The 23,437-nt window shown below is 36.7% G+C and overlaps 1 protein-coding gene across 5 annotated transcripts in view; it reads left to right on the top strand.

Moving 5' to 3' along the window:
- Positions 1 to 23,437, top strand: part of LOC145998897 (bromodomain-containing protein 3-like) — a 165,140-nt gene that overhangs the window by 112,227 nt on the left and 29,476 nt on the right. For all 5 annotated transcript variants that reach the window (XM_083135628.1, XM_083135627.1, XM_083135631.1 and 2 more), the window contains one exon: positions 343 to 471. In XM_083135628.1, the coding sequence (XP_082991754.1) occupies positions 343 to 471 (129 nt within the window). The remainder of the gene's footprint in view (positions 1 to 342; positions 472 to 23,437) is intronic.

Raw genomic sequence — 23,437 nt, 5'->3', positions numbered from 1 at the left:
CAAAATCAGTTGATATTGGTGTATTGATAAAATTTACAGATTTTTCCGATACAATCCATTGTTTTGCAAAATGCACATCTAAATAAAGTTTTCTCTTTTTTTAAGCCCCCTGGTTACAAACATTAAAATTATCGAGGTTAATGAACCAATCATGTTCCTCAAGGTATATTTACAGTATCAGTAAATTTTATATGGGTAGTTCATCATTATTGGCAACAATTTCTTATTGGCCCCTCCCTATTTACAGATCCTCAAATAGGTAAAGTTTTCTAGATATTTTGTTTGAAGTAGACAGGCATATATCAGTTTGTGTGCATATATGTATATGTTTTATTTTTTCAGAAGAGAACAAATCGGTTGATGTGGGAGGAACGTCGAGGCTTTCGGCTACCAGCTCGAGTTCTTCTGACTCAGATTCCAGTAGTTCCAGTTTATCCTCTAGTTCATCCGAGTCCAGTGATTCAGAAGCAGGTTAGGTCCTTGGAAAGGCATAACTTAATGCTATTTCATATGAACCTGTTTCCAGGCCGTTCATTGCTCATTCCCACAGTGTGCAACATTTTTGGTAGCCTATGTGTAATTAGAGACAACTTGGAATAAATGCTATTTACGGCATTTGTGTTCAGATGGGCCAAGTTTAGTCACTAAGAATAATAAGAGTATTGAACAGCCACTGATGAAAAAGATTTTATTTATGTGATATGTAGGTTTGCAGTGATTTTCGTACAACCTGTGGACAGTAGGGTGGTACATAATGCCTTGACGCAGGTTAAACAGTACCATGGTAGGTACAAGTACAGATACATATACAATCTCAGGCAGTTTCACGGACTACTAAGTGATCATGGATCCTGGTGATTCGTGGCACGTTTGTAATATGATTTCAATTTTTGCACAATTTCCCCCCCTGTATGAAAAGCCTATATTTAACAAGTTCAATCAGTGACGAAAATAATTATACTAGATCTCAGTTGACACATTGCAGTGAGTGTGATACCAGTTAGGGCTTGTAATTTTTTGCACAGAAGGTTTTAGCTGGGAACTTCGCTGGAGGCAAGCGAAAACGGTCTCTTGAATATATTGTTCCGGTCTTCGTCGGGATACTAAGGCTGAAGTTGAGAATCATGCATCCTTTTATACCTTTTAAAAAAAATAAAGTGCATGGTTGGTGTGAAAATGAAGTCTGTATGATATGTGGAATTATGTTGAAGGTACAGAAGTTGTGTGTTCAGGTAATATTTTTGTGAGGAGAAACATTAGCCAAGAGTGCAGAGTGTGTTCTTTGGGGTCAGCCAGCTGTAGGTATTTTGACGATGTTGCCCTCCTTCAAACGGAATTTATACCATTAACTGACGCCACACCTTCCTTTTTGAGGGTTTTGTGTGCAGTTGAGATTTTGAAAAATGCTGGTATATGTAGAAATATGCATCTACATAAATATTTTGGGAAGCATTTTTTTGACACATTTTCAGAACACAAATCAGAGAACCTGTGCTGGCCAAAGCTAGTGGCAGGACTGCTGGCAGTCACTATTAAGATTAGTATTTTGACTGTACACAAACAGATGCAGACAATGTGAGTGGTGGCTGGATTTGTGGTCTTTTCAGAATTTAAATTACACACAAAAAGAGTTGAAGAGGTGGATTTATATCAAACTTCTAAAAAAAAAAGTTTGTTTTGTTATCTTTATTTTTTGGTTATAAATATATTTTTTTTGCAAATAAGAAATATTATATATGGCTAATTTATGACAAGTGCAGAAATTTTTATCTTTTATATATGTATATATTTGGCTAGCTGGCCTCCAAACACATTGTTTGCACTCCATGGCTTCTGCAAGTTTGTGCAGAAAGTTGAATCAAGCTCTTGCTTTGGTACTAAGTGCATGTACAAGAATTATTTTTTTATGTTAGTTAAAAGGCCAGAGCTTGGAATTTGTGCAAATCATATTTTGTATTTTATTTTCAAAGAAATAACTTATGACAGTCCATGAAGAGTAATTAATATCAATAATTTAAAAGTATTTTCCTTGAGATATGTTTTCATACTGTATCACTGTTTCAGTATCATGTGATCGTTGTAAAGTAACAATAATAATAATAATAATTAAAACGTAGTCCCTTGGAACAGGAAAGAAATAATTTGTCATTTATTTACTGTAATAACTTTTTCCTTGTAAGTAAGTTTCAAGAACAAGACAATAACTTTCTGTTTCACGTGAGTGCAAAGTGGTGTGAGTGGATTTAAAAGTTGAATACACAAATACTCTTCCTGATCTGTGATTTGCTTTTATTACATGAATGAAAGAATGAGTTTTTTTCTATGAGTGTATGTTGCATGATTGGGAGCATGAACATAAAGCATTCGGTTGCTTGTCTTATGTGCGTGCAATGACAGAAATGCCATTCTTGTATGTTTGGCTGTATGGTTGTGAAACAGAAGGTTTTGTTGGCCAACCGATGAGTTTCTGTAAAGATACCACAAATAGGGAAAAAAATGCACTAGCTGTGCAGAACATTTAAACAATAATTTTTTGGTATTTTTTAAATTTAGATCCCAATCATGGCGCTTTATTAAAACAGTTTTTATGTGTGAGTGTGTAATTATACCTGATTCTAGTTGTGAATTTCATTAATGTGTTTGTACATTTTGAGAAATTTAAATTTTTACTTGGTGAAAAAAATTCTAGCAGCATTGTGTTAGTGTTAATGTTGTAGCATATCTTGGTAGACCTGGCATTTTTATGTGTATATTCGAGTGTGCGATTAAAAGAATGAGTGAGCTTTCACCAAGGTATTGATGCCATATTTAGCATATAACCCACCTAGAATTCCAATGCTACAGAAAAAAATACAGTATCAAAACAAAGAATAATAAAAAGCAATGAACAGTCTGTAGGGGGCCGAAGTGTTAAAAAGTGCAAACTTAACCCGAGGAAATTGTTTAGAAAGGTTCCAAGTGAAATTCCAATACTGTGTGCATTTATAGCACAGGTGTCTGTAAAACCCAGCATTTTTCACATCCTCAACTGTACATATTCATTTTGCAAGCGCCTGTGGAGCAGTCTTGTTTTTTTGTAGTTCAGCATTTTCCTCTCTGTAATTTTTTCATGAATAAATAAAAAAGCAAACAAAAAGCATTGTTGTATACAGTGAAATATAAATAAACATATGGAATCAATTTTATAATGATTATTCTTTAATTTTTACTTGGTACTTAGCTGTAAGAACCAAAAAATACATTCTGCACTCTGTAGAGGTGATAGAGTTTTTAGATTCTGATGCTGACAAAACTTGCATGCTAATTTGTGTAGAGTAATTTCATATAATATTCATATGATGTACAATATTTTGAATTACCATTGCAAATCCAATGAAAACAGTTTTAATCTTAATGGAAGTCTTCAAAAATTAGTATCTATATAGATTGTCCCTCTACCATACCAGCAGGTAAGTAGGTGTTCTTTCATTTTTTAAACTTGTTCAGCTAGCATCTAGTATCCCAGGGCCTTGATTTGACCGTGGAAAGCTGTTGTTGAACATATGTATGCATTGATGAAATTTGATGTAGAGAAACATTTTGTCCTTATATAAATGTTGATGTATACTAAAATCTGACCAAAATGTGTGAAATTCCAGACAAAAATAATTTGTCACGTAGTTCAGTTGAAGCAGTTTCATACAGGGTTGGGCATGTAAAACCAGCCCACCTTATATCACTTGGTCTGAAACTAAACTTTCTCCTAAATTAATGTGTGTAAGAAAACTAGAAGAGGTGCAGCTATGGAGGGAGGGTGATGTGACGTGGCCAGATGGGGAGAGGAGTAGAATGGCCGAATGTAGAAGAAATAGTTTGAGACCAAGAAGTGTGAATGTCTGACAAGATAAGGCGGACTGTTTTTTTGTGCCCAACCCTGTGTAAAATTGGTAATTGAAAAATCATTCTGTGCCATAGTCAATATATCAAGAGTGGTTTTATAGAAAAATCGCACATTCACAGAGCCAGTACATGGCGTGAAAAAGCCACTTGATGATCACTCGTCAAAAAATTGCATGGCACAATGAATGAATTGGTAGGAGTGGAAGAAAATGTAATTTCGAAAAGAAGAAAGCAAGGAGTTCCATGTAGATCAAAATTTGCTTACTTGAACATTGACTTCCAGTAATTCAGTATTGAAATGAAATTGCCTGGTATTTTCTTGCCATGTGTACCTACATATCATTAATATGTGAAACGCTTAACTAATGTTTCATATAATGTCAGGAAGGTTCCTCAAAGGTGGGTCAGTTGTCAACTAAATCCAACAGCAAACAATATGAAGAAACTAGCAATAATCATAGTAAAGTCAAATCTGGAAGAAAATATAGCAGAATATTAAAACTAAACAAGGACAAGGTAGAACCACCAAACAATAGATAGATCTTTGGGGCCCATGTATTGGATGGATGCAAGTTGGTACTTATGGAAGCATTCCTTTTTCCATTTTTTTTTAAGTACTCTTAAGATCATGTCACTTGATATAACTGCACAAGGCATAAAAATCCACAGTGATCAAGAACGGCAAAAATTTGGAGCTTGCTATTTGACTGTTAAATCCATATAAATTTGTAAAATGGACAATTTTAAGGAAAAATGAACACTTTAGATCCACAGAATTGATGTAAGGTCGGTTATTTAGATATGTATACAAAAGGATAGTTAATGACCTATTTCAAAAACACTGAGGAGCACAGAAAAACTAAACAAGACACTTTGAAGACTGAAATACGTTATCAGAAATAGATTAAATAATAATGATAGTGACAATCAACTTGTGCACAATAAATGTCTGATGCCAGTAAAGAAAAGTACTTCATACCAAATCAATTTCAAGATAAATTAATGTATTTTTAAAACATTAAATAATAATTATTCAATAGTTCTTTCCTTTCCATCCTTGAAATGCACTCTGGTGTCGAATATTAGTTCCTTGGACATATTTTTCTGGCCCAGTTCTTCAATTTTTTGCTTTTGCTACTTTCTTCAGAACTGAACCTAGGACCTCGTCACTGATTTCTAATGTGTGGAGAACAAAAATCAACCACTAACACCATTTTTTTCAAGCCAGCTGAAATTATTTTTAAGAAATTTGTCTTCTATTCAGCAACAGTTTTCAATTTTTTAAAATACTTTGCTGCAGAAGGATGACACATCTACATAGATCTCGTTAACACAGTCTTCAGAGATATTGTTAATATTTATATAATTAACCCAATTGCAAAGAAATGCTTAATTTGATCATTCCTATCTTCACTAGATTTTTACACAAAGGACGTTTTGTGGAATTGCATAATGCACCACCATTCATTACGGACACATGAAAAGAACAGTTACGTTACATGGCAGAGCGTAATTATCATAAATTGGGTCTTCGTGGAAAAAGAAAATGGGAGCAGGGCAAACTGTGGGGGTGAATAAATGACTTGTTACACTAGCAACTCCCATTTTACAGCATGCACATTGATCTTCAGTACATCCATCTTTTCAAATAACATTTTGTAAAAGTTTATACACATTTGATTAAAGTTCACGTTATTAATCAACATAGCTTTCAAAGTTTATATCGAAAGGCAAGGAATAAAGAATGAGGGAGATCCGACAGACTGGGGGGGGGGGGGTGATGCTTCAGGTCAGGCACAGATGAGATGGTTCGGACACATGAAGAGGATTGATGCAGAAAGACTACCAGTAAGAGCTTACAATGCACAAGGAGTGGAAATAAGGCAATGGGGAAGACCAAGATGGTGGAAAGAGCAGAGTGTGTTAGGAGAAGAGGACAAGATTGGAACACCATGGAAAGAGAGGAGTGGTGGAAGACCAGGAAAAAATGGAGAGGCTTGACGTCTATGCCAACCCAGCCAGAGGCAGGAAAATGTAAAGGATGATGATGACTGAGAGATAATCTTCTAGCAGAACCACACTGCAGTGATTTCCTTACAATGGAAGCATATGTATTTGCAATTCAGAATTGTTGGTGGCATTTGTATAGAGGAATAAATGTCACAAATATTTGAAGATGACAATATACTGCAAAGCACTACACGTTTGCTAAGTGTGTGTTCAAAACATACCTGCTGCTGGTTGCTTCTTACCAGTGTGCAGAGTGACAAAAGTCTGCACATCAATCACTTCTTATGCTTCCACATAACTGCAGTAGTGCAGATCTCTAATATAAACCACACACTAGCTGTACCCACCCAGATGTGAATGACTCAATGTTACTATGCCATAGCTCATAGTAATAGTAGAGAAGGTGTATTGCTCCAGTAATTCTATGCCATTGAGTCAGTTGCAAAAATAGGGACAGTTTAGCATCCTGTTTATGTTAAAAGAAAACAAAAAAACAGCACAGACTCGAAAAAAGGGACTGTCCCAGCTAATACAATACATCTGGTCACCTTCAATAGCAGAGCAAAATTCGGAAATAATCTAGATAAGTCAAGTGCAGTAAACTAGCAAAATTCTTCTTCAGTAAAGTCCAAAATAAATCAAAAACTATATTTAATGCAGAGGTAGACTTTTTTGTGTGATAATTCGTGAGAGATTATGAGTCTACAACACAATTATGTTGTTTGGCAAAAATATAATTGTTACAAAATATCTTTAAAAATAAGTGCAAAATGTAGTATGAAAGTTTCATTTTCACAAAAGACAATCTTTGGAGTTCGATAACAAGAAGTAGTACATAATCAATTTCTTTGTGTAACTTGTTTTTTTTTCCCCTCAATCAAAATAAAAAAGAATCCAGTTTTTGCCATTCTGGATCACAATGGAATGGAAAGAAGTATTGGAGAATTATATATCAGACAAAAATATGCCAAAACATTGTTCTGTTTATGTTTGGAGTGTTTTCATTTCCTAGGAGACCACATTTGTTGATAGTATTTTTAATTAAAAAAATTTAATATAAAAAGAGGAAAAAAAGCGAAAAAGTGGCATTTTGTTTCTATTGATATCAGTGGCGGAAACTACTTGTGCTGTAGCACATCTTTCATTCCTCAAAACATGAAAGTTTATATAACTTAGTAATCTACATAAAGAGATGTGTTTAGCTGCTAATGAGAAATAGATCACAAACTTTGTTCAGTGTTAGAGTGCATTTCAATTCTATTGAAATGAACAGGTACTTAACGTGCAATTCAAGCTAAACACAATCAAATCATTAGGAATATACTAGTACTGATGTATTAGTACAGGTTGATGATACTGGCAACCAATTCTATTCAAATGTTGGTAGATCCTGCAAAATTTAAAAAGAAGAATAATTTTCATCACTCCCATTGTAATATGCAGCATAAGTGGATTTTGTAAATGACTGTTCTTTTACTATTCTATCATTTTCATAAGTAAACATAACAGTATTCTTAAAACAAAAAGTAGAATAAAAGTAAAATTCGCAAAGATAAGTAAAATAAATTCTGAATTTAGTTATCTGGGCATAACTAATAAATGAGACTAACATTCAAGAACATTCATATAATACACTCGTTCATGTAATAAAAATTGGTATCCCACCTCAATTCTAGCAATTCAAAAGTGCTAGATATTCATAGTTAAAGGAAATATGGAAATATTCATCAGGTCATCATTTAACCTTTATTGGATGGATGTCTCTTCTGCCTCTAAGTCTCTTGTCTCAGAAGGTTTTCAAGCACTTGCTTCAAATGGGCAGATATGCACAAAAAATTGTAGAACAACTATTTACTGTAGACAGTTGCTTTTTTACCTCACCTCAAAGTATTGCCTTCTTGCGGGAAGGGAAATTATGGTGTCCCCCAAAAAATGGAATTACAACAACATTGACATTTTTTCCTTGTTTTTTTTGTGTTCTTTCCAGATTTTTTCAGAAAAAAAATGTTATAGTTTCTCAAGAACTGGTCTTTTGTGGTTCATAAATTCAAGCAAGTAAGTTACGTAAAAATTGCTTGAACCAATTGGCTGAACTATTGAATGATTTTCAACAACACAGTTGCATAGTTACAGGAGTACCACATCAATTATTATTATTATTTTTTGTTCAACTCTTAAAGGATGGACCGTGACATGGGTGTCACAGCAGGTATTTCCCTTAAGAGACCATGTCATGGGCAGCGGAAAAGGAGACCTTCATTCAGTACACTTTTACTCGAAAACTATTTGAGATATTTGAATGATTTTTGTGGTAAATTGATTAGAAAGGATGAATCTTAACAGTGAATATTGAATTTTTTTATCACTTCTATATTTTTAAAGATATTAGCTGTCAAATATCTCAGTTTTTGGATCGGCTTATAGAGCCCTATTCTAAGTTACTGTAAAAATTTAACCTTCCAAGGCTTTCTTGCATCCTTCCTGTGTAAACTAATTTTTATTTTTTTTCAAATTGAGAGGCCCATTGTGGCAATACGCCATTGCTAACATTTTCAAGACCTCAATATGCCTTTGATATCTCCTTTTCCCTTCGCTATGTTCCCGGATGTTCGAGTCCTACAAGTTCAGCCATCTGCTGATAGATGACTGACCAGGTTTTACTACATAAGGTGTGGCTTGGCTTTCTTCTTCTACCCTTGGCATTGTCTTTTCCCTTGAGGGTGGCTTTTGACCATGCTCAGACCATTTTGGAAAATCCAAAGTTGATTTCCTTCACCCAGCTATTTTTTCATTGTTTCATTTGTTTTATTTCTATTTTCCAAAAGGATATATACATTAATACAGAGACTGTCCTAATTGAATCTTACATAAATTATAGCAAAATTAAAGTTTGTTTTAAGTCAATTAGATGCTCAAAGAGGGTAATCGGGACTGGGCCTACAGGATAAAGTGGGATCCAGACCACTGTGTAGTTCAACCGGAGATCGAACGTGAGACCCCTTGAATACAAGGTGAGATAATTACGTACTACTATTTCCTTCGAGGAAACTCAAGGACTTATTTGGGGAGTGGCATCTGGACCCTCCCCAAGAAAGACTTATCAAGTGTAAAAACTAAGTAATGAAAATATACTTGGGTAACATTTATTACATAACCGATGGTTATAATTTCCTTTGAACTTATTGATTGATTTGTTATTTTTAAGTCCACTTTTTGCACACAAAGGCTAATTGAGACTGGACCTACAGTTTAAAGTGAGATCCAAACCACTACGTGCCTCCACCAGGTATCGAAACTGGGACCGCTTGGTTACAAGGCAACGACGATATCACTGTACCATCGAGAAGGCCCACTCTTTGAACTTATTGGAAGGCAGATTGGAATCGTGGGGCTTCGAATGACAGTACCAAAGATTTATGCTTGCACGCTACTATTTATAACAATATGCATAAAATATTTATCAGGAACTTTACTTTTCGCCAACCGGATCTAACATTCTTTTTTATTCAATAAATATTCAATTCATCATCAATTTAAATGAATTTCTTTGCCAGGCCACTTGTTTTTATGCAAATTATGCCGATCTTAACTACAGGTAAGCTAGATAATGAATACGTGCTGTTATTCGATCTATTTACTTATTTATGTGATGATAATATAATTTTAACTTAAACATCATATTATTATTCCTGACACACTTGGTTCGGTGTATTTCTAGATACGTGCCTTGGGAGGCCCTACAGAAATTACAGGGAAAGGTAGTGAGGCAGTCTGGTCCCCTTTCAAACTGTAAATCTTGTTCTTGTCCCAAGTTATGTAAACGCTCTCTCGTTCTCGTCTTGATCTCTGAATATAATTTCAATTATAGTCACACTAACTTCAACGCATTTTAAAGGTACAATTTGTGTCTATATAAAGAACATGCTTGGGCAATACATTCACATTTAGAGAACACCGATCTATTTCATAAAGAGGTAAGACAACTATGCTGAAGGTAGATATTTAAATTTTAAAAATAATTCACTGCACATTCAGTTATACTGTCACTTGAGGATTTCACCAATGAAGCGTAGGCTTGTGTGGCCTGTCATGCCGGTACAGTGTACAACGTTGCTGCTGATTGGCTCGTTCCTAAGCGACATGTGTTGCGTGTCGCTTCGATGCGAATTCTCTCTAAGAGGGCGAGTGACAATGAATTCAATTACATCTTCATAGCTTGTTCATGACTGAAAGAAGCTACTCGTGTCGCATGTCGCTCGGACTAGGCCTTTCTCTCAATATCTTGTATCGTGTCGCCTCGGTTTGTTGTTCGTGCATGTTTTGCTTTAGATTGAATGGGCTCCTGTTGCTTGATGTGAATGTTCCATTTTTCGTGGGGACGAGCCAGTCAACAGCAACGTTTCTCACTGTAGCTGCAGACCGAAGTGACAAGCGACACATACCTCTAGAGAACAATCAACAGCAACGTTTCACACAGCTATAGGATAACATGTCACACAAGCCTGCGTTCAAATTGGTGAAATCCTCAAGCGACACTGATATTTCACACCATCTAAAGCAAAATATTCACTGCGCATGCGCGAACAACAGACCAGGGCGACATGATGCAGTCCAAGGGACACACAAGCTGAATGGTTGGTTGCATTTATTGCCGAGATCCAGTTACCAAGAGACACGTGTCGTGTGTTGCTTTGATATGAAGTCTCCCTACAAGTAAGCAGCTTTTGAAGCATTCTATGAATAGTTAGAAGGTAAACAGCAGTGACAGCACCAGACTTCCTTGCATGGGAGAACTACTGGATACCTGTCAAAAGATTTGGGTGGACCACATCTTCACATAAAAATATTTTGATATTCAAATTTTACGTGATCAATACAAAGAGGGTCCCTGCCCTTGCAGCCGCTTCTGTAGCCTTCTTAGCGCATATGCTCTTAAGCTGACAATAACTATTAGTTAATCATTTTCAAATTCCATTTTAACATGAATTAATTCAGAGAACAACAAGTGTAGCATATTAATAAGCTCAAGACCTTCTAATGTCACTCTCTGTTTGCATTCATCACACCTACTATAGTTTATCAGAAAGATCTATTTTGACGGACATCTTGATATTAATTTACATTGAAGAACGAGATCAGCTCCTGCGTGGCCTAGGGACACGAGCCAAACCAATTGGAGGTAGGATATTTATTCCTTCTCATGTGCGAGCCAGCGAGCTGTAGCTATGTATACAGTTGTGAAATATAAATATATAGTTTGAAAAGTAATAATAATTCAAAGGAATTTGAATGGTACACTTCTATGGTACGGCTAAATGATCGGGCAAGAAATTTTATGTTAATTGCGAAGTACTTCCACATTTATGGTAAACACCAACAAATACTGCTGTTTCACTACATCTAACACGGATGATCTTTCCTCTTGCAGCCTGTCACCACTTTTCCTCGCCGTTACCTCATTTCTGCAGGTTTAATTTTTTTTAGTAGTATCTCATAGTCTCGGTCTCGACTACTTTAAACATACCTGAACGTTTTTAATCTACTTCATTATTTATAGATTATTATAATTGCAATTACAATCATAAAGATAAATCGTAAGTTTCAACTTTGAACCTGTGTGCCGTCGTTTCACATATTCAGGTGAATTCAGTTTTCCAGGGTTCCAAATGTTGAAACGAGATGCCAGACAATAAAACATGTTACTTATCAGCCCCATAGATCAGCACCCTGGGCAGGATTGTGGTTTGGTGCCCCCCTTTCCTCCGCACTACGAAGCACCGACATTTTATGTGTGTCTTTCGATACTTTCTTCTTATGCAGGGTAGCGACAGACCTGGAAAACTGGGAAAAGTCAGGGAATTTTGTCTTGATTCTTTTTTTTTCTTTTTCTTAAGATATCGTAATGGAACTCTGCACGGGAACAAGAAATCTTGTTGCTAAGTTTTGGCCTCAACTTTTAGGCCCCTTTTATGCACAACACAACCACGGCGCCAGAAACCAGTGATGGCAGGGGAGAGAGAGAGAGAGAGAGAGAGAGATTTCCGGAGGGACAGAAAAATGTGTTGAGCCTCTAAATATTACGTGGAAAATGCATTGAATTATCATTTTTTCTTGTCCGTATGGGAGTAGTAAGGGGACAGAACTGTCAACAGATGGAGGGGATGGGAGCGGGTGGCACCGTCGCCGTCCGATAGTTGTCGGACGTCGTAGTAAGGCATTTTCTTGGACAAACTGAAGGAACATGGAAACAAATAGGCTCCAGTGATACATACGATTTTTGTTGAATATCGCCACCCGACAAAGTATCTCACTACAACATGCGACAGAAATTGCATGCATGCACTTGTCTTTGGACTGAAACATCCAACAAAAATTGCATGCATAAACAAGAAGAGCTTTAGACTGCAAATATGCTGCTGGAATTTTATTACTCTTCTGGCTCACTTCACCTTAGTTAATGTAGCAGTGGTTACGAAGGTTTTCTTTCATCATCCTGATGTTACTGGGTTCGCACAAGTTAACATACGTTTACAATGACATTGCACTATTCTTAGATATCAAGAAGAATCCAACCAAACGGGATATATATTGAATACTATCACGAGAAAGTGAAACATAAATCTGCATTGGTGAATGTTATAAAAATTGGCAAGTGCACTTCCAACCTCAAATTTACTGCAACACTAGTATTGCAATGAAATTAACGCCATTCTCCATCCTGTCTGTTTAAACTCGTGAGATATGGTCATTAATCTCTCACTGAGTGAAGTTAATGTCCAATATTATGAAATAAAATACTAATAACAAATATGTAAATATTTCAATATATTTACTCGAATCATTCAATCATAAAAGCAAATCACTTTCTTCAAGAATTGACTTTTCTCTGCCAGCCCTGCTAAATTTCCATCTACTGATTTATACGAGGGGTGGCCATAAAGTAATTTCTAATTAGTAGGGACATTGATTTTTCACAAACGCGAAAACCGTGATAAATGGTAATTGGTGCGAAGTTGTGTTTATGAATGTGCAGTGATGTCTGGACACATTTTTCGCCCGTTCAAAATATCGAAATAATGCGAATTTGGCATAAAATGCCAATTGTTGCCATTTTTAGCGTGTTTTTTTAAAAAGATGTCCTAAAACAACGAAAAATTCCATGAAATCCAAAATTCTTGTCTTTTCTAGGCCGTGTTTGTGTACATAGAACGTTCAAGTTTTTTAACATTTTATTCAAGAGTAAACTGTAATGCTTGTTATACATGGAATAATTCCGACAGCCACATTAAATCATGTATTTCCCATGATTTTTTCCAACTTCTATCAAAACCATTTGCATCACAGAGCAAAGTGGCAGGGTTCTAACAGGAGATTGAGTGCATATCTGCAGTCATACGGGAGCCACATCTTCAGAATGTGCACGTGAGATGTGTTTTGAATTACCAAGCTAAGTGCCCACCATTGGCATATGTCGAGCGAGAAATAATGGAGCTCAGTCTTTAGAGCGTCTGACTACCATGCGAGAGACCCGGGGTCGATCTCCTGCGGGAGAGAACCGGGATCTTTTTCACCTATTCAAACTGCTCCGGCACCCACCCAGCGTCATATCAAGCCGGTACCTGGAGGAAACTTTGAAGAATAAAGGTAGCCAGTAGCATGGTGCTGATCACATCACTCCCACCTTCAGCCGTGATCAAGAAAGTGTGGGGCCCTAACTCCACACCCCTATACACCTTCATGGCAAAGTGCATGGGAGCACTTTACTTTTACTTTCTCAAAAATCTGTTGTCACGAATATACGTAGACCATGTGACCTACAATTTAAAATAATAGTTTAAAATCACAATGGAGTAGTAAGTTTCGGTATATTTGGCAGAAAAATGTTCTAAAACAAAAACGCGAATTTTGGGAAACGTAACACTAACAAGTCAGAAAAAGATAATGCCAATTTTTGATGCCATAATATGTCGGTATCTGTCACGTGAGATTGATTGATTTAATTTTTTTTGCTGCGTCGCCACTTATGGTCATTATGCACCCTTCAGTATATACGGGGAAAATCCCATTATCTAAAAACCCTTACCTTAAAATTAAAAAGGGGGCCTTGAAAATAACTTTCAAGATATCAAACTCTCACGAAGAGGCATAGGCCATGTGACTTACAATTTGAACCAGTAGTTTAAAATGCGCTAAAATGAAAATGAGAATTTTGGGGAAAAATAACACCGAATAGTAAAGGATTAAAAAAGTACACCAATTTGAAAAAAAATAACAAAAAATCAAGGTCACTATCGATTAGGCATAAATTAAACAAGATTATCAGTAGTAATTTATTGCATTAGTAACAGTGAGTCCTAACCTAATTTTTGGCATAGTATGCCCATGGCATATATGTGTCTGACAGAAAAGACTGGAACTATCTCTACCGCAGTGTAGCTGTCAAATCCTTGTCCTGCCAGAAACCTCTTCAGTTAAATAAAGAGATGAAAGTCTGTACATGCAAGGCCAGGGCTGTACAGGGAGTGGTCCAAGATCTCTCACCTGAAGTGATGCAAAGGGGTTGTGCACATTCGATTGACCTTCCGTGAATTGTCTGCATTATCGTCTGACCATACTATCACTCACGATGTCCGGTCTGCACACCTCACACGATTGCTGGTGGCTCTGTGCCAAATCCTGAGCATGCAAAAATCTGATTACTACACGTAGGCTACATTGCAGTCAGTGGGAGACTTTATGAGAGATGCAATCTTTAACCTAGAATTGTCCTAAAACAGCTGCATTGCAACTGTACCAGATTACAGCTACATGCCACTTCTTCCTGCCTGCATGTGTGTGTGTCGCTCTCCGACCACTAACTAGTCCTGCGTATATGCACCATTGTAGCTTTTGTCAGGATGCCCCTCGTATATGAACTTTCAGAAGCTGTTATTAACACAGTGTTCCTGTTTTTACGTGTGGTTAGCTAAATCTGGTACCTATACAATGCAATTCTATAAATGCCTTGCGTTATATTTCTAAATACCTACATACCCTTTTCGTCAGCAATAATGGTATAACTGCATGTTGTCAGTTTCACAGTATTTCACTTGGATATACTGTACTGAAGCAGAAATCCCAGTGATAATGTAAGGAAATATGACACTTTCTTTTGTTGTACAATTCAGTTGTTTCACTTATATGCAAGAGTTAAGTTGTTTGCTTTACAGAGAAGAGAGAAGTAGCTTTATGCATTGAGAAATGAGTCCGCACTCATGGTTCTTGCAAGCAGAGGGTTCCAAACCTCAGTGGAAATATCAACATATAATACCGAGAATGGATAAGGAGACTGATAAATTACAAATTGTATTTCTTAATCAATTTCTCTAATCTCATTTAGTTGTAACTTCAAAAATAATCAAGTACGAGGGTGGTTTGAAAAGTTCTCGGAATCACCACCAGATGTCAGTGCTAGGACAACGAGGTTCCCGCATAGTAATAGGCCATCCTTTATTAATAAACAAGTGGCGCGCCGGTAGAGATCTGTGGTGTGGACGTCACTTTGTAGTTGTTCCCATGCAGTGCTTTGTGAAGATGGAAAAAATCGAGATTCGAGCGGTGATTAAGTACTTCGTAAAGAAAGGTATGAAAGCAAAGGAATTCATGCCGATTTTCTGAACACACTGGGGGACTCTGCTCCTTCATATTCAACTGTTGCAAAGTGGACAAACGAGTTTAAATTTGGTCAGGACAGCTTAGAAGATGATCCACGTAGTGGTCGCCCAAAATGTGCTACTACCCCAGAAATCATTGAAAAAGTGCATAAATTGGTCATGGAGGATCGCCGACTGAAAGTGCGTGAAATTGCTGAAGCTATAGGAATGTCATCCGAACGGGCGTATCACATTTTAACAGTTGAATTGGATATGAGAAAATTATCTGCAAGATGGGTGCCGCGACTTTTAACACAGGACCATAAACGCATCAGAGTGGACATTTCCGAACAATGTTTGACTCGTTTTAAGAGAAACCAAACAGATTTTTTGCGCCGGTTTGTGACGACAGATGAAACGTTGGTCCACTACTATACCCCAAAGACAAAACAACAGTCAAAGCAGTGGAAACATGTTGATTCACCACCACCAAAGAAAGCAAAGGCAATACTGTTGGCCGGAAAGGTAATGGCGTCAGTGTTTTGGGATGCGAAAGGGATTCTGTTGATCGATTATCTTCCCACTGGTCAAACAATTACGGGACAATACTACGCTAATCTCCTCGACCAACTAAAGCATAAGATACGGGAAAAGAGGCCAGGTTTGGCAAGAAAGAAAATCATCTTGCATCATGACAATGCGTGCCCTCACACAAGTATCGTTGCCATGGCAAAAGTTCATGAACTTGGTTACGAATTGTTGCCACATCCGCCTTATTCGACTGATTTGGCTCCCTCAGACTTCCATCTTTTCCCCAAACTCAAAAGTTTCCTCGGTGGACGGAGATTCTCTTCAAAGGAAGAACTAATAGCCGAAGTTGACACGTATTTCACAGGCCTGGAGGAATCTAATTTTCGAGATGGGATCAAGGCATTGGAACATCGCTGGACCAAGTGCATTAGTGTACAGGGAGACTACATTGAAAAATAAAAAATAAAATCACTGTTGTAAGTCGTTTCTTTCTATTCCATTTCGAGAACTTTTCAAACCACCCTCGTATTTTATTTTAAACTTGCTGCGTATGATAAAATTCCGTAATCCTTCCCTAGCTTGTGAATTGAATTTTCCAAATTCACTATTTTGCTGTTTGAATTCAAATCATAGAGAAGAAATTAAGTCAATTTCATAGAAGATAATATTGGTACTTAACAAATCCATACCTGGATCTGTATGAGTTTATTATTTCCATTTGCAAAAACATCGATTTAGTTTTTTGTAATTGTCAGGGAAAAATGTAAATTTTTTCCTGGAAAACCTGGAAAAGTCAGGGAATTTCATTCCTGCTTGTTTGTAGCCACCCTGTTATGCAATGGTTTATGATATTTACATATTACAAATTGTGAAATGATGAAACAAAGAAAAATGCAGTAAATAAAACAACAACAATAGACGACGACAACAACAACAATAATATACTAGACCTTGGTGGCGTCCCTTCATCATCATCGCAATTAGCCAAAGTTGGCTAAAAAATGACTAAATAACAGAAATTGAATAAAATAAATAAATAATATGTGTTAAATTTGAAGATTAATAAAGCCGGCGAATGGCAAAACTGTCATAAAACTAACAACAATAACAGCAGCACAGCGTAGCGAACATTTTTATTTTCAGAAAGGGTTTGTGTTCCTAGAAACTCTTCTATCCCTCTCCAGTAGTTGGCTAAAGCCAGATTGAAGTTCTTCATAACTAATGGGATAAAAAATGGAAAACATTTAATTCATAACACTACTAACGGACTTATTACACCATTCGCATGATGTAATTAATAAATAAAATAATTCTAATTGCATGATTATTAAAAAGCAAACATTTCTTTGTAAATAATAACGTAAAGTGCCTGTTTTTGACCAATCCCTCCCCAGTTGTAGGTTTGTTATCCATGAAATATCAATCTGGAAATTTTGTTCACAGGTACCTGTCATGGAGTGATCTTTACGCTGTAAATATCAATTTTTGTAGTTCCCCCATTGGAGACATGAAAGCTCAAAATTTTGAAAAAGAGAATCAAGAAACGATCAAAGAGCTATAACACTAATTCAGCCAAAATACTCTGATATTACATAACTTCCCTAACAAAAAAAATCCTAAACTTTGAATTTTGATCAAAATCAAAATGTTGAAAAAATACACGAAACAATGTAGCTTGAAATGTACTGAAAACAATATTTTTTACCCAAGCTATCATTTTCCTTAGATGAGATCATAATTACATCAACTGTCTACAAAGCCTAAAAATGCCGCAAATCATAAGTCAAACATGGCTGTAATTTTTAAACGAAGTCAGGTTTAGGAAAATACTACCTTTGCATAGGGGTTACAACAACAAAAATATATATAAAAAGAAAAAGTTGGCCATTTTGTCAATTATTATCTTTTTGGACCACATGGTATTAAATAACCATATTTTGCTTTAGACCTAATATTAATTAAGATATGCAAGTTTTATTTTTTTGATTCAATTAGTGCATATATTGCGTATGTGAAAGTTTTATAAAAATAGATCAAATACATTCACAGAGGTTGGATTAACCCCAGAGTCGGTTTTATGAAAGGATAATGTTGGAAAAATTTCAGCTTGAAATCATTCACACTGAGAATCAAACCTGGGTTTACTACGTGGCAGTCCGATGTCATATTTTCTCTGTTTTTCTCATATATCAGTTTTTACTCAGTTCTATATTTTTTCACATTCACATTCAGAACATAAACATCTGTCTTACTCAGGATTCGAACCCGTGGCCCCTGCTGTCGTAGCATGCTGTGCTAACTAACTCGCCCCGGAGGTCAAGTACTAGACTACTGGGACTCCTTATTCATTGAAGAGAAGCTTTCACAATTATGTATGTTATAAGCCACATATTGTTGCTGCAGGACTCTATATTATCATCTGGAATTTTGACACGAAATGGTAAGATCAGCTTTTGACAATGAAGATGCCAATCGACTCGAACAGGAAAACCTAAGGACATGTCTGAGGAAAGAAATTCCAGTGCTGGAGACAAGGGTTTTATGACCTGTCAATCACTAATTGCCCGGGTACTGGAGGAAGCATGTTCTTGAGGAGCCTTGCAAAGCAGGCCTGGACAAAACATATGGTGTTGTAAACACTTTGCGTGCTCTACCGGCAGGAGGAAGGCGAATTCGGAAAAGGCCTTTCCATGATATATCCTCTTAAGGATGGCTTGTGACCGGTGTCACAAGCAGCTTTTGCTCGTAGTATTTTAACATACTGTAACTTGGATAATGATCGGAGATACATGTTTTGAGTTTTGCATAAGTCTAGAGGTATGTAATTAACAATTAGTAAAGTTTAGTTTCATTGTTCCTATTTGGGGAGTGGGGGACAATGTCCGAAAGAAATGATTTAAAAAAAAAATTGTGATTTATTTTCATTGGTTTCTCAATTTTGCCGTTTCAAAATGCACCTTTGGCGATAGAAGTACAACCTTCTGACATTCCTGGTGCCAAAAGCATGGGTGGGGCTGTTTTAATGGGGAAGGGGGAGGCAGCAGGGAAAGAAAGTCAAAAGCCTCCAGCCACCAACAAAGGGTTGGAAAACAGCAGACTGCTCTTTGCTGTTTCACAAAACTATTAGTTAAAATGGTTACTTTCCCTTTTTTCTTTTTCTTCTAACTGATTAGGGAAATTTTATTTTTTGCCCATCAGGATTATAGCCCAAAGTATACTGAACAAAACGAGGTATCATTTGTACCTCTAATGTTCTTAGTTCCGGAAATATAAAATTTCATTTAGGAGCATGCAGAATTTCAAATTTCCTGCTGAAAACATGCTCTGCATTAGTGAATTGAATTTTTTTGTCTCCAAAAGTATTAGCAATAAGTGCGTAATTTTTTCCACATCATTGGCAAACGTACCAGGCATTATGCGGATACCTATTGGAGATTCACGTCCTTGCGTAGCCTGCGTGAGGGTCCGATGAATTTCAAATTTCATGTAAAAAATAGTTACTTTCACTTTTTTCTTCTTCTAACTGATCATGGAATATTTTTTTTCCATTAGGATCATAGCCCAAAGTATACAAACAAAACAAGTTATCATTTGTACCTCTAATGTTGTTTGTTTCGGAAATATAAAATTTAATTTAGAAGCATGCAGAATTTCAAATTTCCCGCTGAAAACATGCTCGGCGTTAGTGAAAATACCTAGAAAGTCACCCTCCTCGGCATCTAAGGGTTAATGTGGGAACCTCTCCAAATAGGAATGTTCGTGTATTTGTAAATTTACCATGGAATTTTTAGCTGTTAAAATTCATCATTCGTGCAGATTTACCACTCCAAGAAACTTGGGGAGGTATTTGTTCTTACAGGCAGGCATGTGATCTTTTGTTATAGCTGCGAGTTTGCAATAATCACTGAATAAATCCTCTGCTTTTCTGCAGGAAGAACATTTGAACATTGTTTGATAACAAGGGGAAGTTGCTTCCTGCTGATCATTTCCAATTTCCACATTGGTTTCGCACATTTCAGCAAGGAATGAAGCATGTTTAGTTGCAATGATTTTCTCTCGACCTTTGTATACGAGGAAAGTAACAGGTCAATACAGTAACAATGCCAAAAAGAAAATAGTGATCAGGTTGAGAGGGAGCAATTTGTTATGTTCCTCCACAGTTACTTTCCCTCTGCTCCGGTAGTTGGGAACATTGAGACTCTCAGGGTCTACACTGAGACCTTCTCAGGTGGGTTTGAAGAAAAATTCTGACCACCAGGTAGAATTTGATATGTTTTTTTTTTGTTTTTTTTTGGAAAGTCAGTCTTAGTACATCTGGATAAAAGCAGCACGAGATCTGGAATCCGGGTATTTACTGTATGAAAATATCTTGACTTATCTTTTTGAGTTAACAAATCTCTATACATCAAAAAGTATAAATTTTGAACATACTGCCATCAGTAAGATACATAAAGGTTAGTACTTCATCATATTTTAGATTTCAATTGGCATTAATACGTTTTCATCATGATGATTAGTATTTTGGAACAATTGAATCTACTTTTCTGATGATATTTAATCTTTTATTTATCAACCTTTATATTTTGTACCTTATACATTTTTTTCTTGGATTTATTAATGTTACCAAATAATACAAGGGCAAAACAAATTTTAAAATGCTTATTTTTTTATTTTTTTTTCCAAAATTGAATCGTTGGTCTAGGATATTTGGCTAGGCAATCATAGATAAGGGCAGGGGGTGGAGACGATCGCCTTGGGTACAGAGGCAAAGGGGATGCTGAAAGAGAAAGACTTGTGGAAGAGTAAATGTTGCTCGAAAATATTGTCACTTTATTAAATTAATACAGTTTGCAAGGAAACAGGTCCAAAAATTAATGCCTTATATGCAATGGTCACATCAAGTTTATTTCCTAACAAATGTTGTCATACACACTATGTTCATCGAGATGTGCGAAGCACTGAGTAATAACTAGTTACTAAGACTTTGGAGTTGAAGTAGACGACTGGACTTCCCCCAATATTTTGATGCAAGGACTTTCGTGGATTTCGCCCCCTGGCAATATATACAGGCCGAAACTTCAAATTGAATATCGCTACCAACGTCTGCATGAACACAGAGTGGCATTTTGGCACAAGGATGTAGGTGGTACACAAGTCAACCTTCTCATCATTTCCATGTTAAAGTATCGTGTAGACTACAGTGTATCTTACCAATGTGATACATGAACAAATGAAATATGGAAACCCTGTATACACATGCTGACAGACCTGCCTAAACAATACAAAATTTCTAATCACAGTGCAACAAATACCTGTACATTATTGTTCCGTATGGAAAAGAGTACCTTCTATACTTTCGAACACCATTTTTATTTTAATGAAACAATAATCATGTAAACATATATAAACTACAGTCCAGCCAAGGAAGATGAAACTACCTGGAAAGGACGATTCCAAACACGAGAGGGGAAGCAGGAAGAAGCACTCGCTAAACTACCCTGTGGTATTTTACTTGTGTTTATTACCGCTTTCTGTGTTGTGTTTGTGATGGCTCTTACAATTCGCAAGAAACCGTAGTAGAATAACGGAAATTTGGACGTTTTGGCCTCTGTTGTACATTCTACAAAACACGCTCGTTACACTAGAAAAATGTTACAAACCATTCAGTTACTACATTTATATTTATAATACTACATACAATAATACTATTATTAGTGAATACTATCCTGATTAATGCTGTGTACATTTGTGCTAATTATAATATTAACTAAGGACATAAATTTAATTGAGTGATCTAATATAAAGCTACTTGTTTTAGAAACAAGTTCATCTACTAATGTGACGTGATGGATACTTTCCTAATATGTTCTGTTTGCTGATAATAGTATATGGATGGCTTTAATTTCGTTCTGAACCCTTACATAATACATCTCTCTATGTATTTTGGCGGCGATGTTACTACGTTGAAACTTCATTGTTGTTTCCACAGCAGACAATTTTCAAGGAACCCAAAGTGCCGTCACCCCCTATTTAGCCAATGAAGACGTCCGGTTGGCGCATGCGCACTTCCGTCCATGGTCTCGGCTAAGGCAGCCAGACAGTAGGGAATTTAGAAACTAGTAAAATTGGAATATTGTGATCAAAGCTCTAAAAACCGTAGCTGACACTTGACATTTTGGAGAGCAGTTAGAGACAGGTTAATGGAAGATGCAGGTAATTCCTAAGTGGGGAGAGATGAAATATCAGATGAATCAATGGGTTGTTATACCATGTTGTCAACTTGCACAGTTACAGCTTTGCTTTGCATTCTTCTTGCTCCATCTACATGGCAGAACTCAATGCAATACTAAAGGTGCTGTACGTGGGCTGGTCAAAGAAAGACCGGACTTTTGCAATACAAACTTTATCACCGCAATTACAACATTACACATTCTTGTCCCCTTTGAAGTAGTCTCCAATGCTTGCAATGCAGTGCTCCCATCATTTCTGCCACTGTTCGGACACCTCCTGGAATAAGTTTTTAGTGATATCTCTCATCTGTGTTGTCGAGTTCTGGTGAATTTCATCTACACTTTCAAAACGACGACCTTTCAAGTTTTTTTTTCAACTGGGGAAACAGAAAAAAGTCCACTGGAGCCAAGTCTAGAGAGTAAGGTGGGTGGAGCACGATGGTTATCCAATGAGCAGTCAAAAACTGGCTGACAAGCAGTGATGTGTGACTTGGCTCATTGTCATGGTGCAACACCCAACTCTTGTTTTCCCACAGCTCAGCCTTTTTCTGCACACAGCATCCCTCAAATGCCTTAAAACTTTAACATGGAACATGGAGCTCCTCGTTCACAGTCCGACCAGGAGGAACAAATTCATGATGCCCTATGCCTCACCTTCACATTTGATCGACTCATGTGCGACTATGGCTTGGTTTCCACGTTAGCCATAAACCCAAGCTTCATCTCCTGTTATGATGTTTTTCTTGAAGTTTTAGTCTGTATTGGTACGGACAAGGATTTCTTGACTTATGTGAATATGGTTCTCTTTTTGGTCAACAAGTTTAGCACCAACATGATGCATGTGAAGTTTTTCAGTCAAAATTGCATGACAGGACCTGATGCTGATGCCGACTTCCTCAGCAACATCTCTAACAGTCAAATGACGATTTGCGTGAATAATGGACCAAACAGCATCAATGTGTTCATCATTGTTGATGTTGAAAGGAAGTCCCAATCTTGAATCTTTTTCTATCGATGTTCTGCCCTCTTTGAAACTTCGAAATCACTCATGACACTGCGGTCGGCTCATACAGTGCTTCCCGAAGGCTTGCTGAAGCATTTGCCATGTTTCACTGAAAGATTTCCCCAGGTTAAAGCAAAATTTCACTCAAACAC

The sequence above is a fragment of the Lepisma saccharinum genome, chromosome 14 (assembly GCF_977018435.1).
Source record: "Lepisma saccharinum chromosome 14, izLepSacc3.1, whole genome shotgun sequence".
Taxonomy (NCBI): Eukaryota; Metazoa; Arthropoda; class Insecta; order Zygentoma; family Lepismatidae; genus Lepisma; species Lepisma saccharinum.
This window is presented reverse-complemented; position numbering and strand designations above follow the sequence as displayed.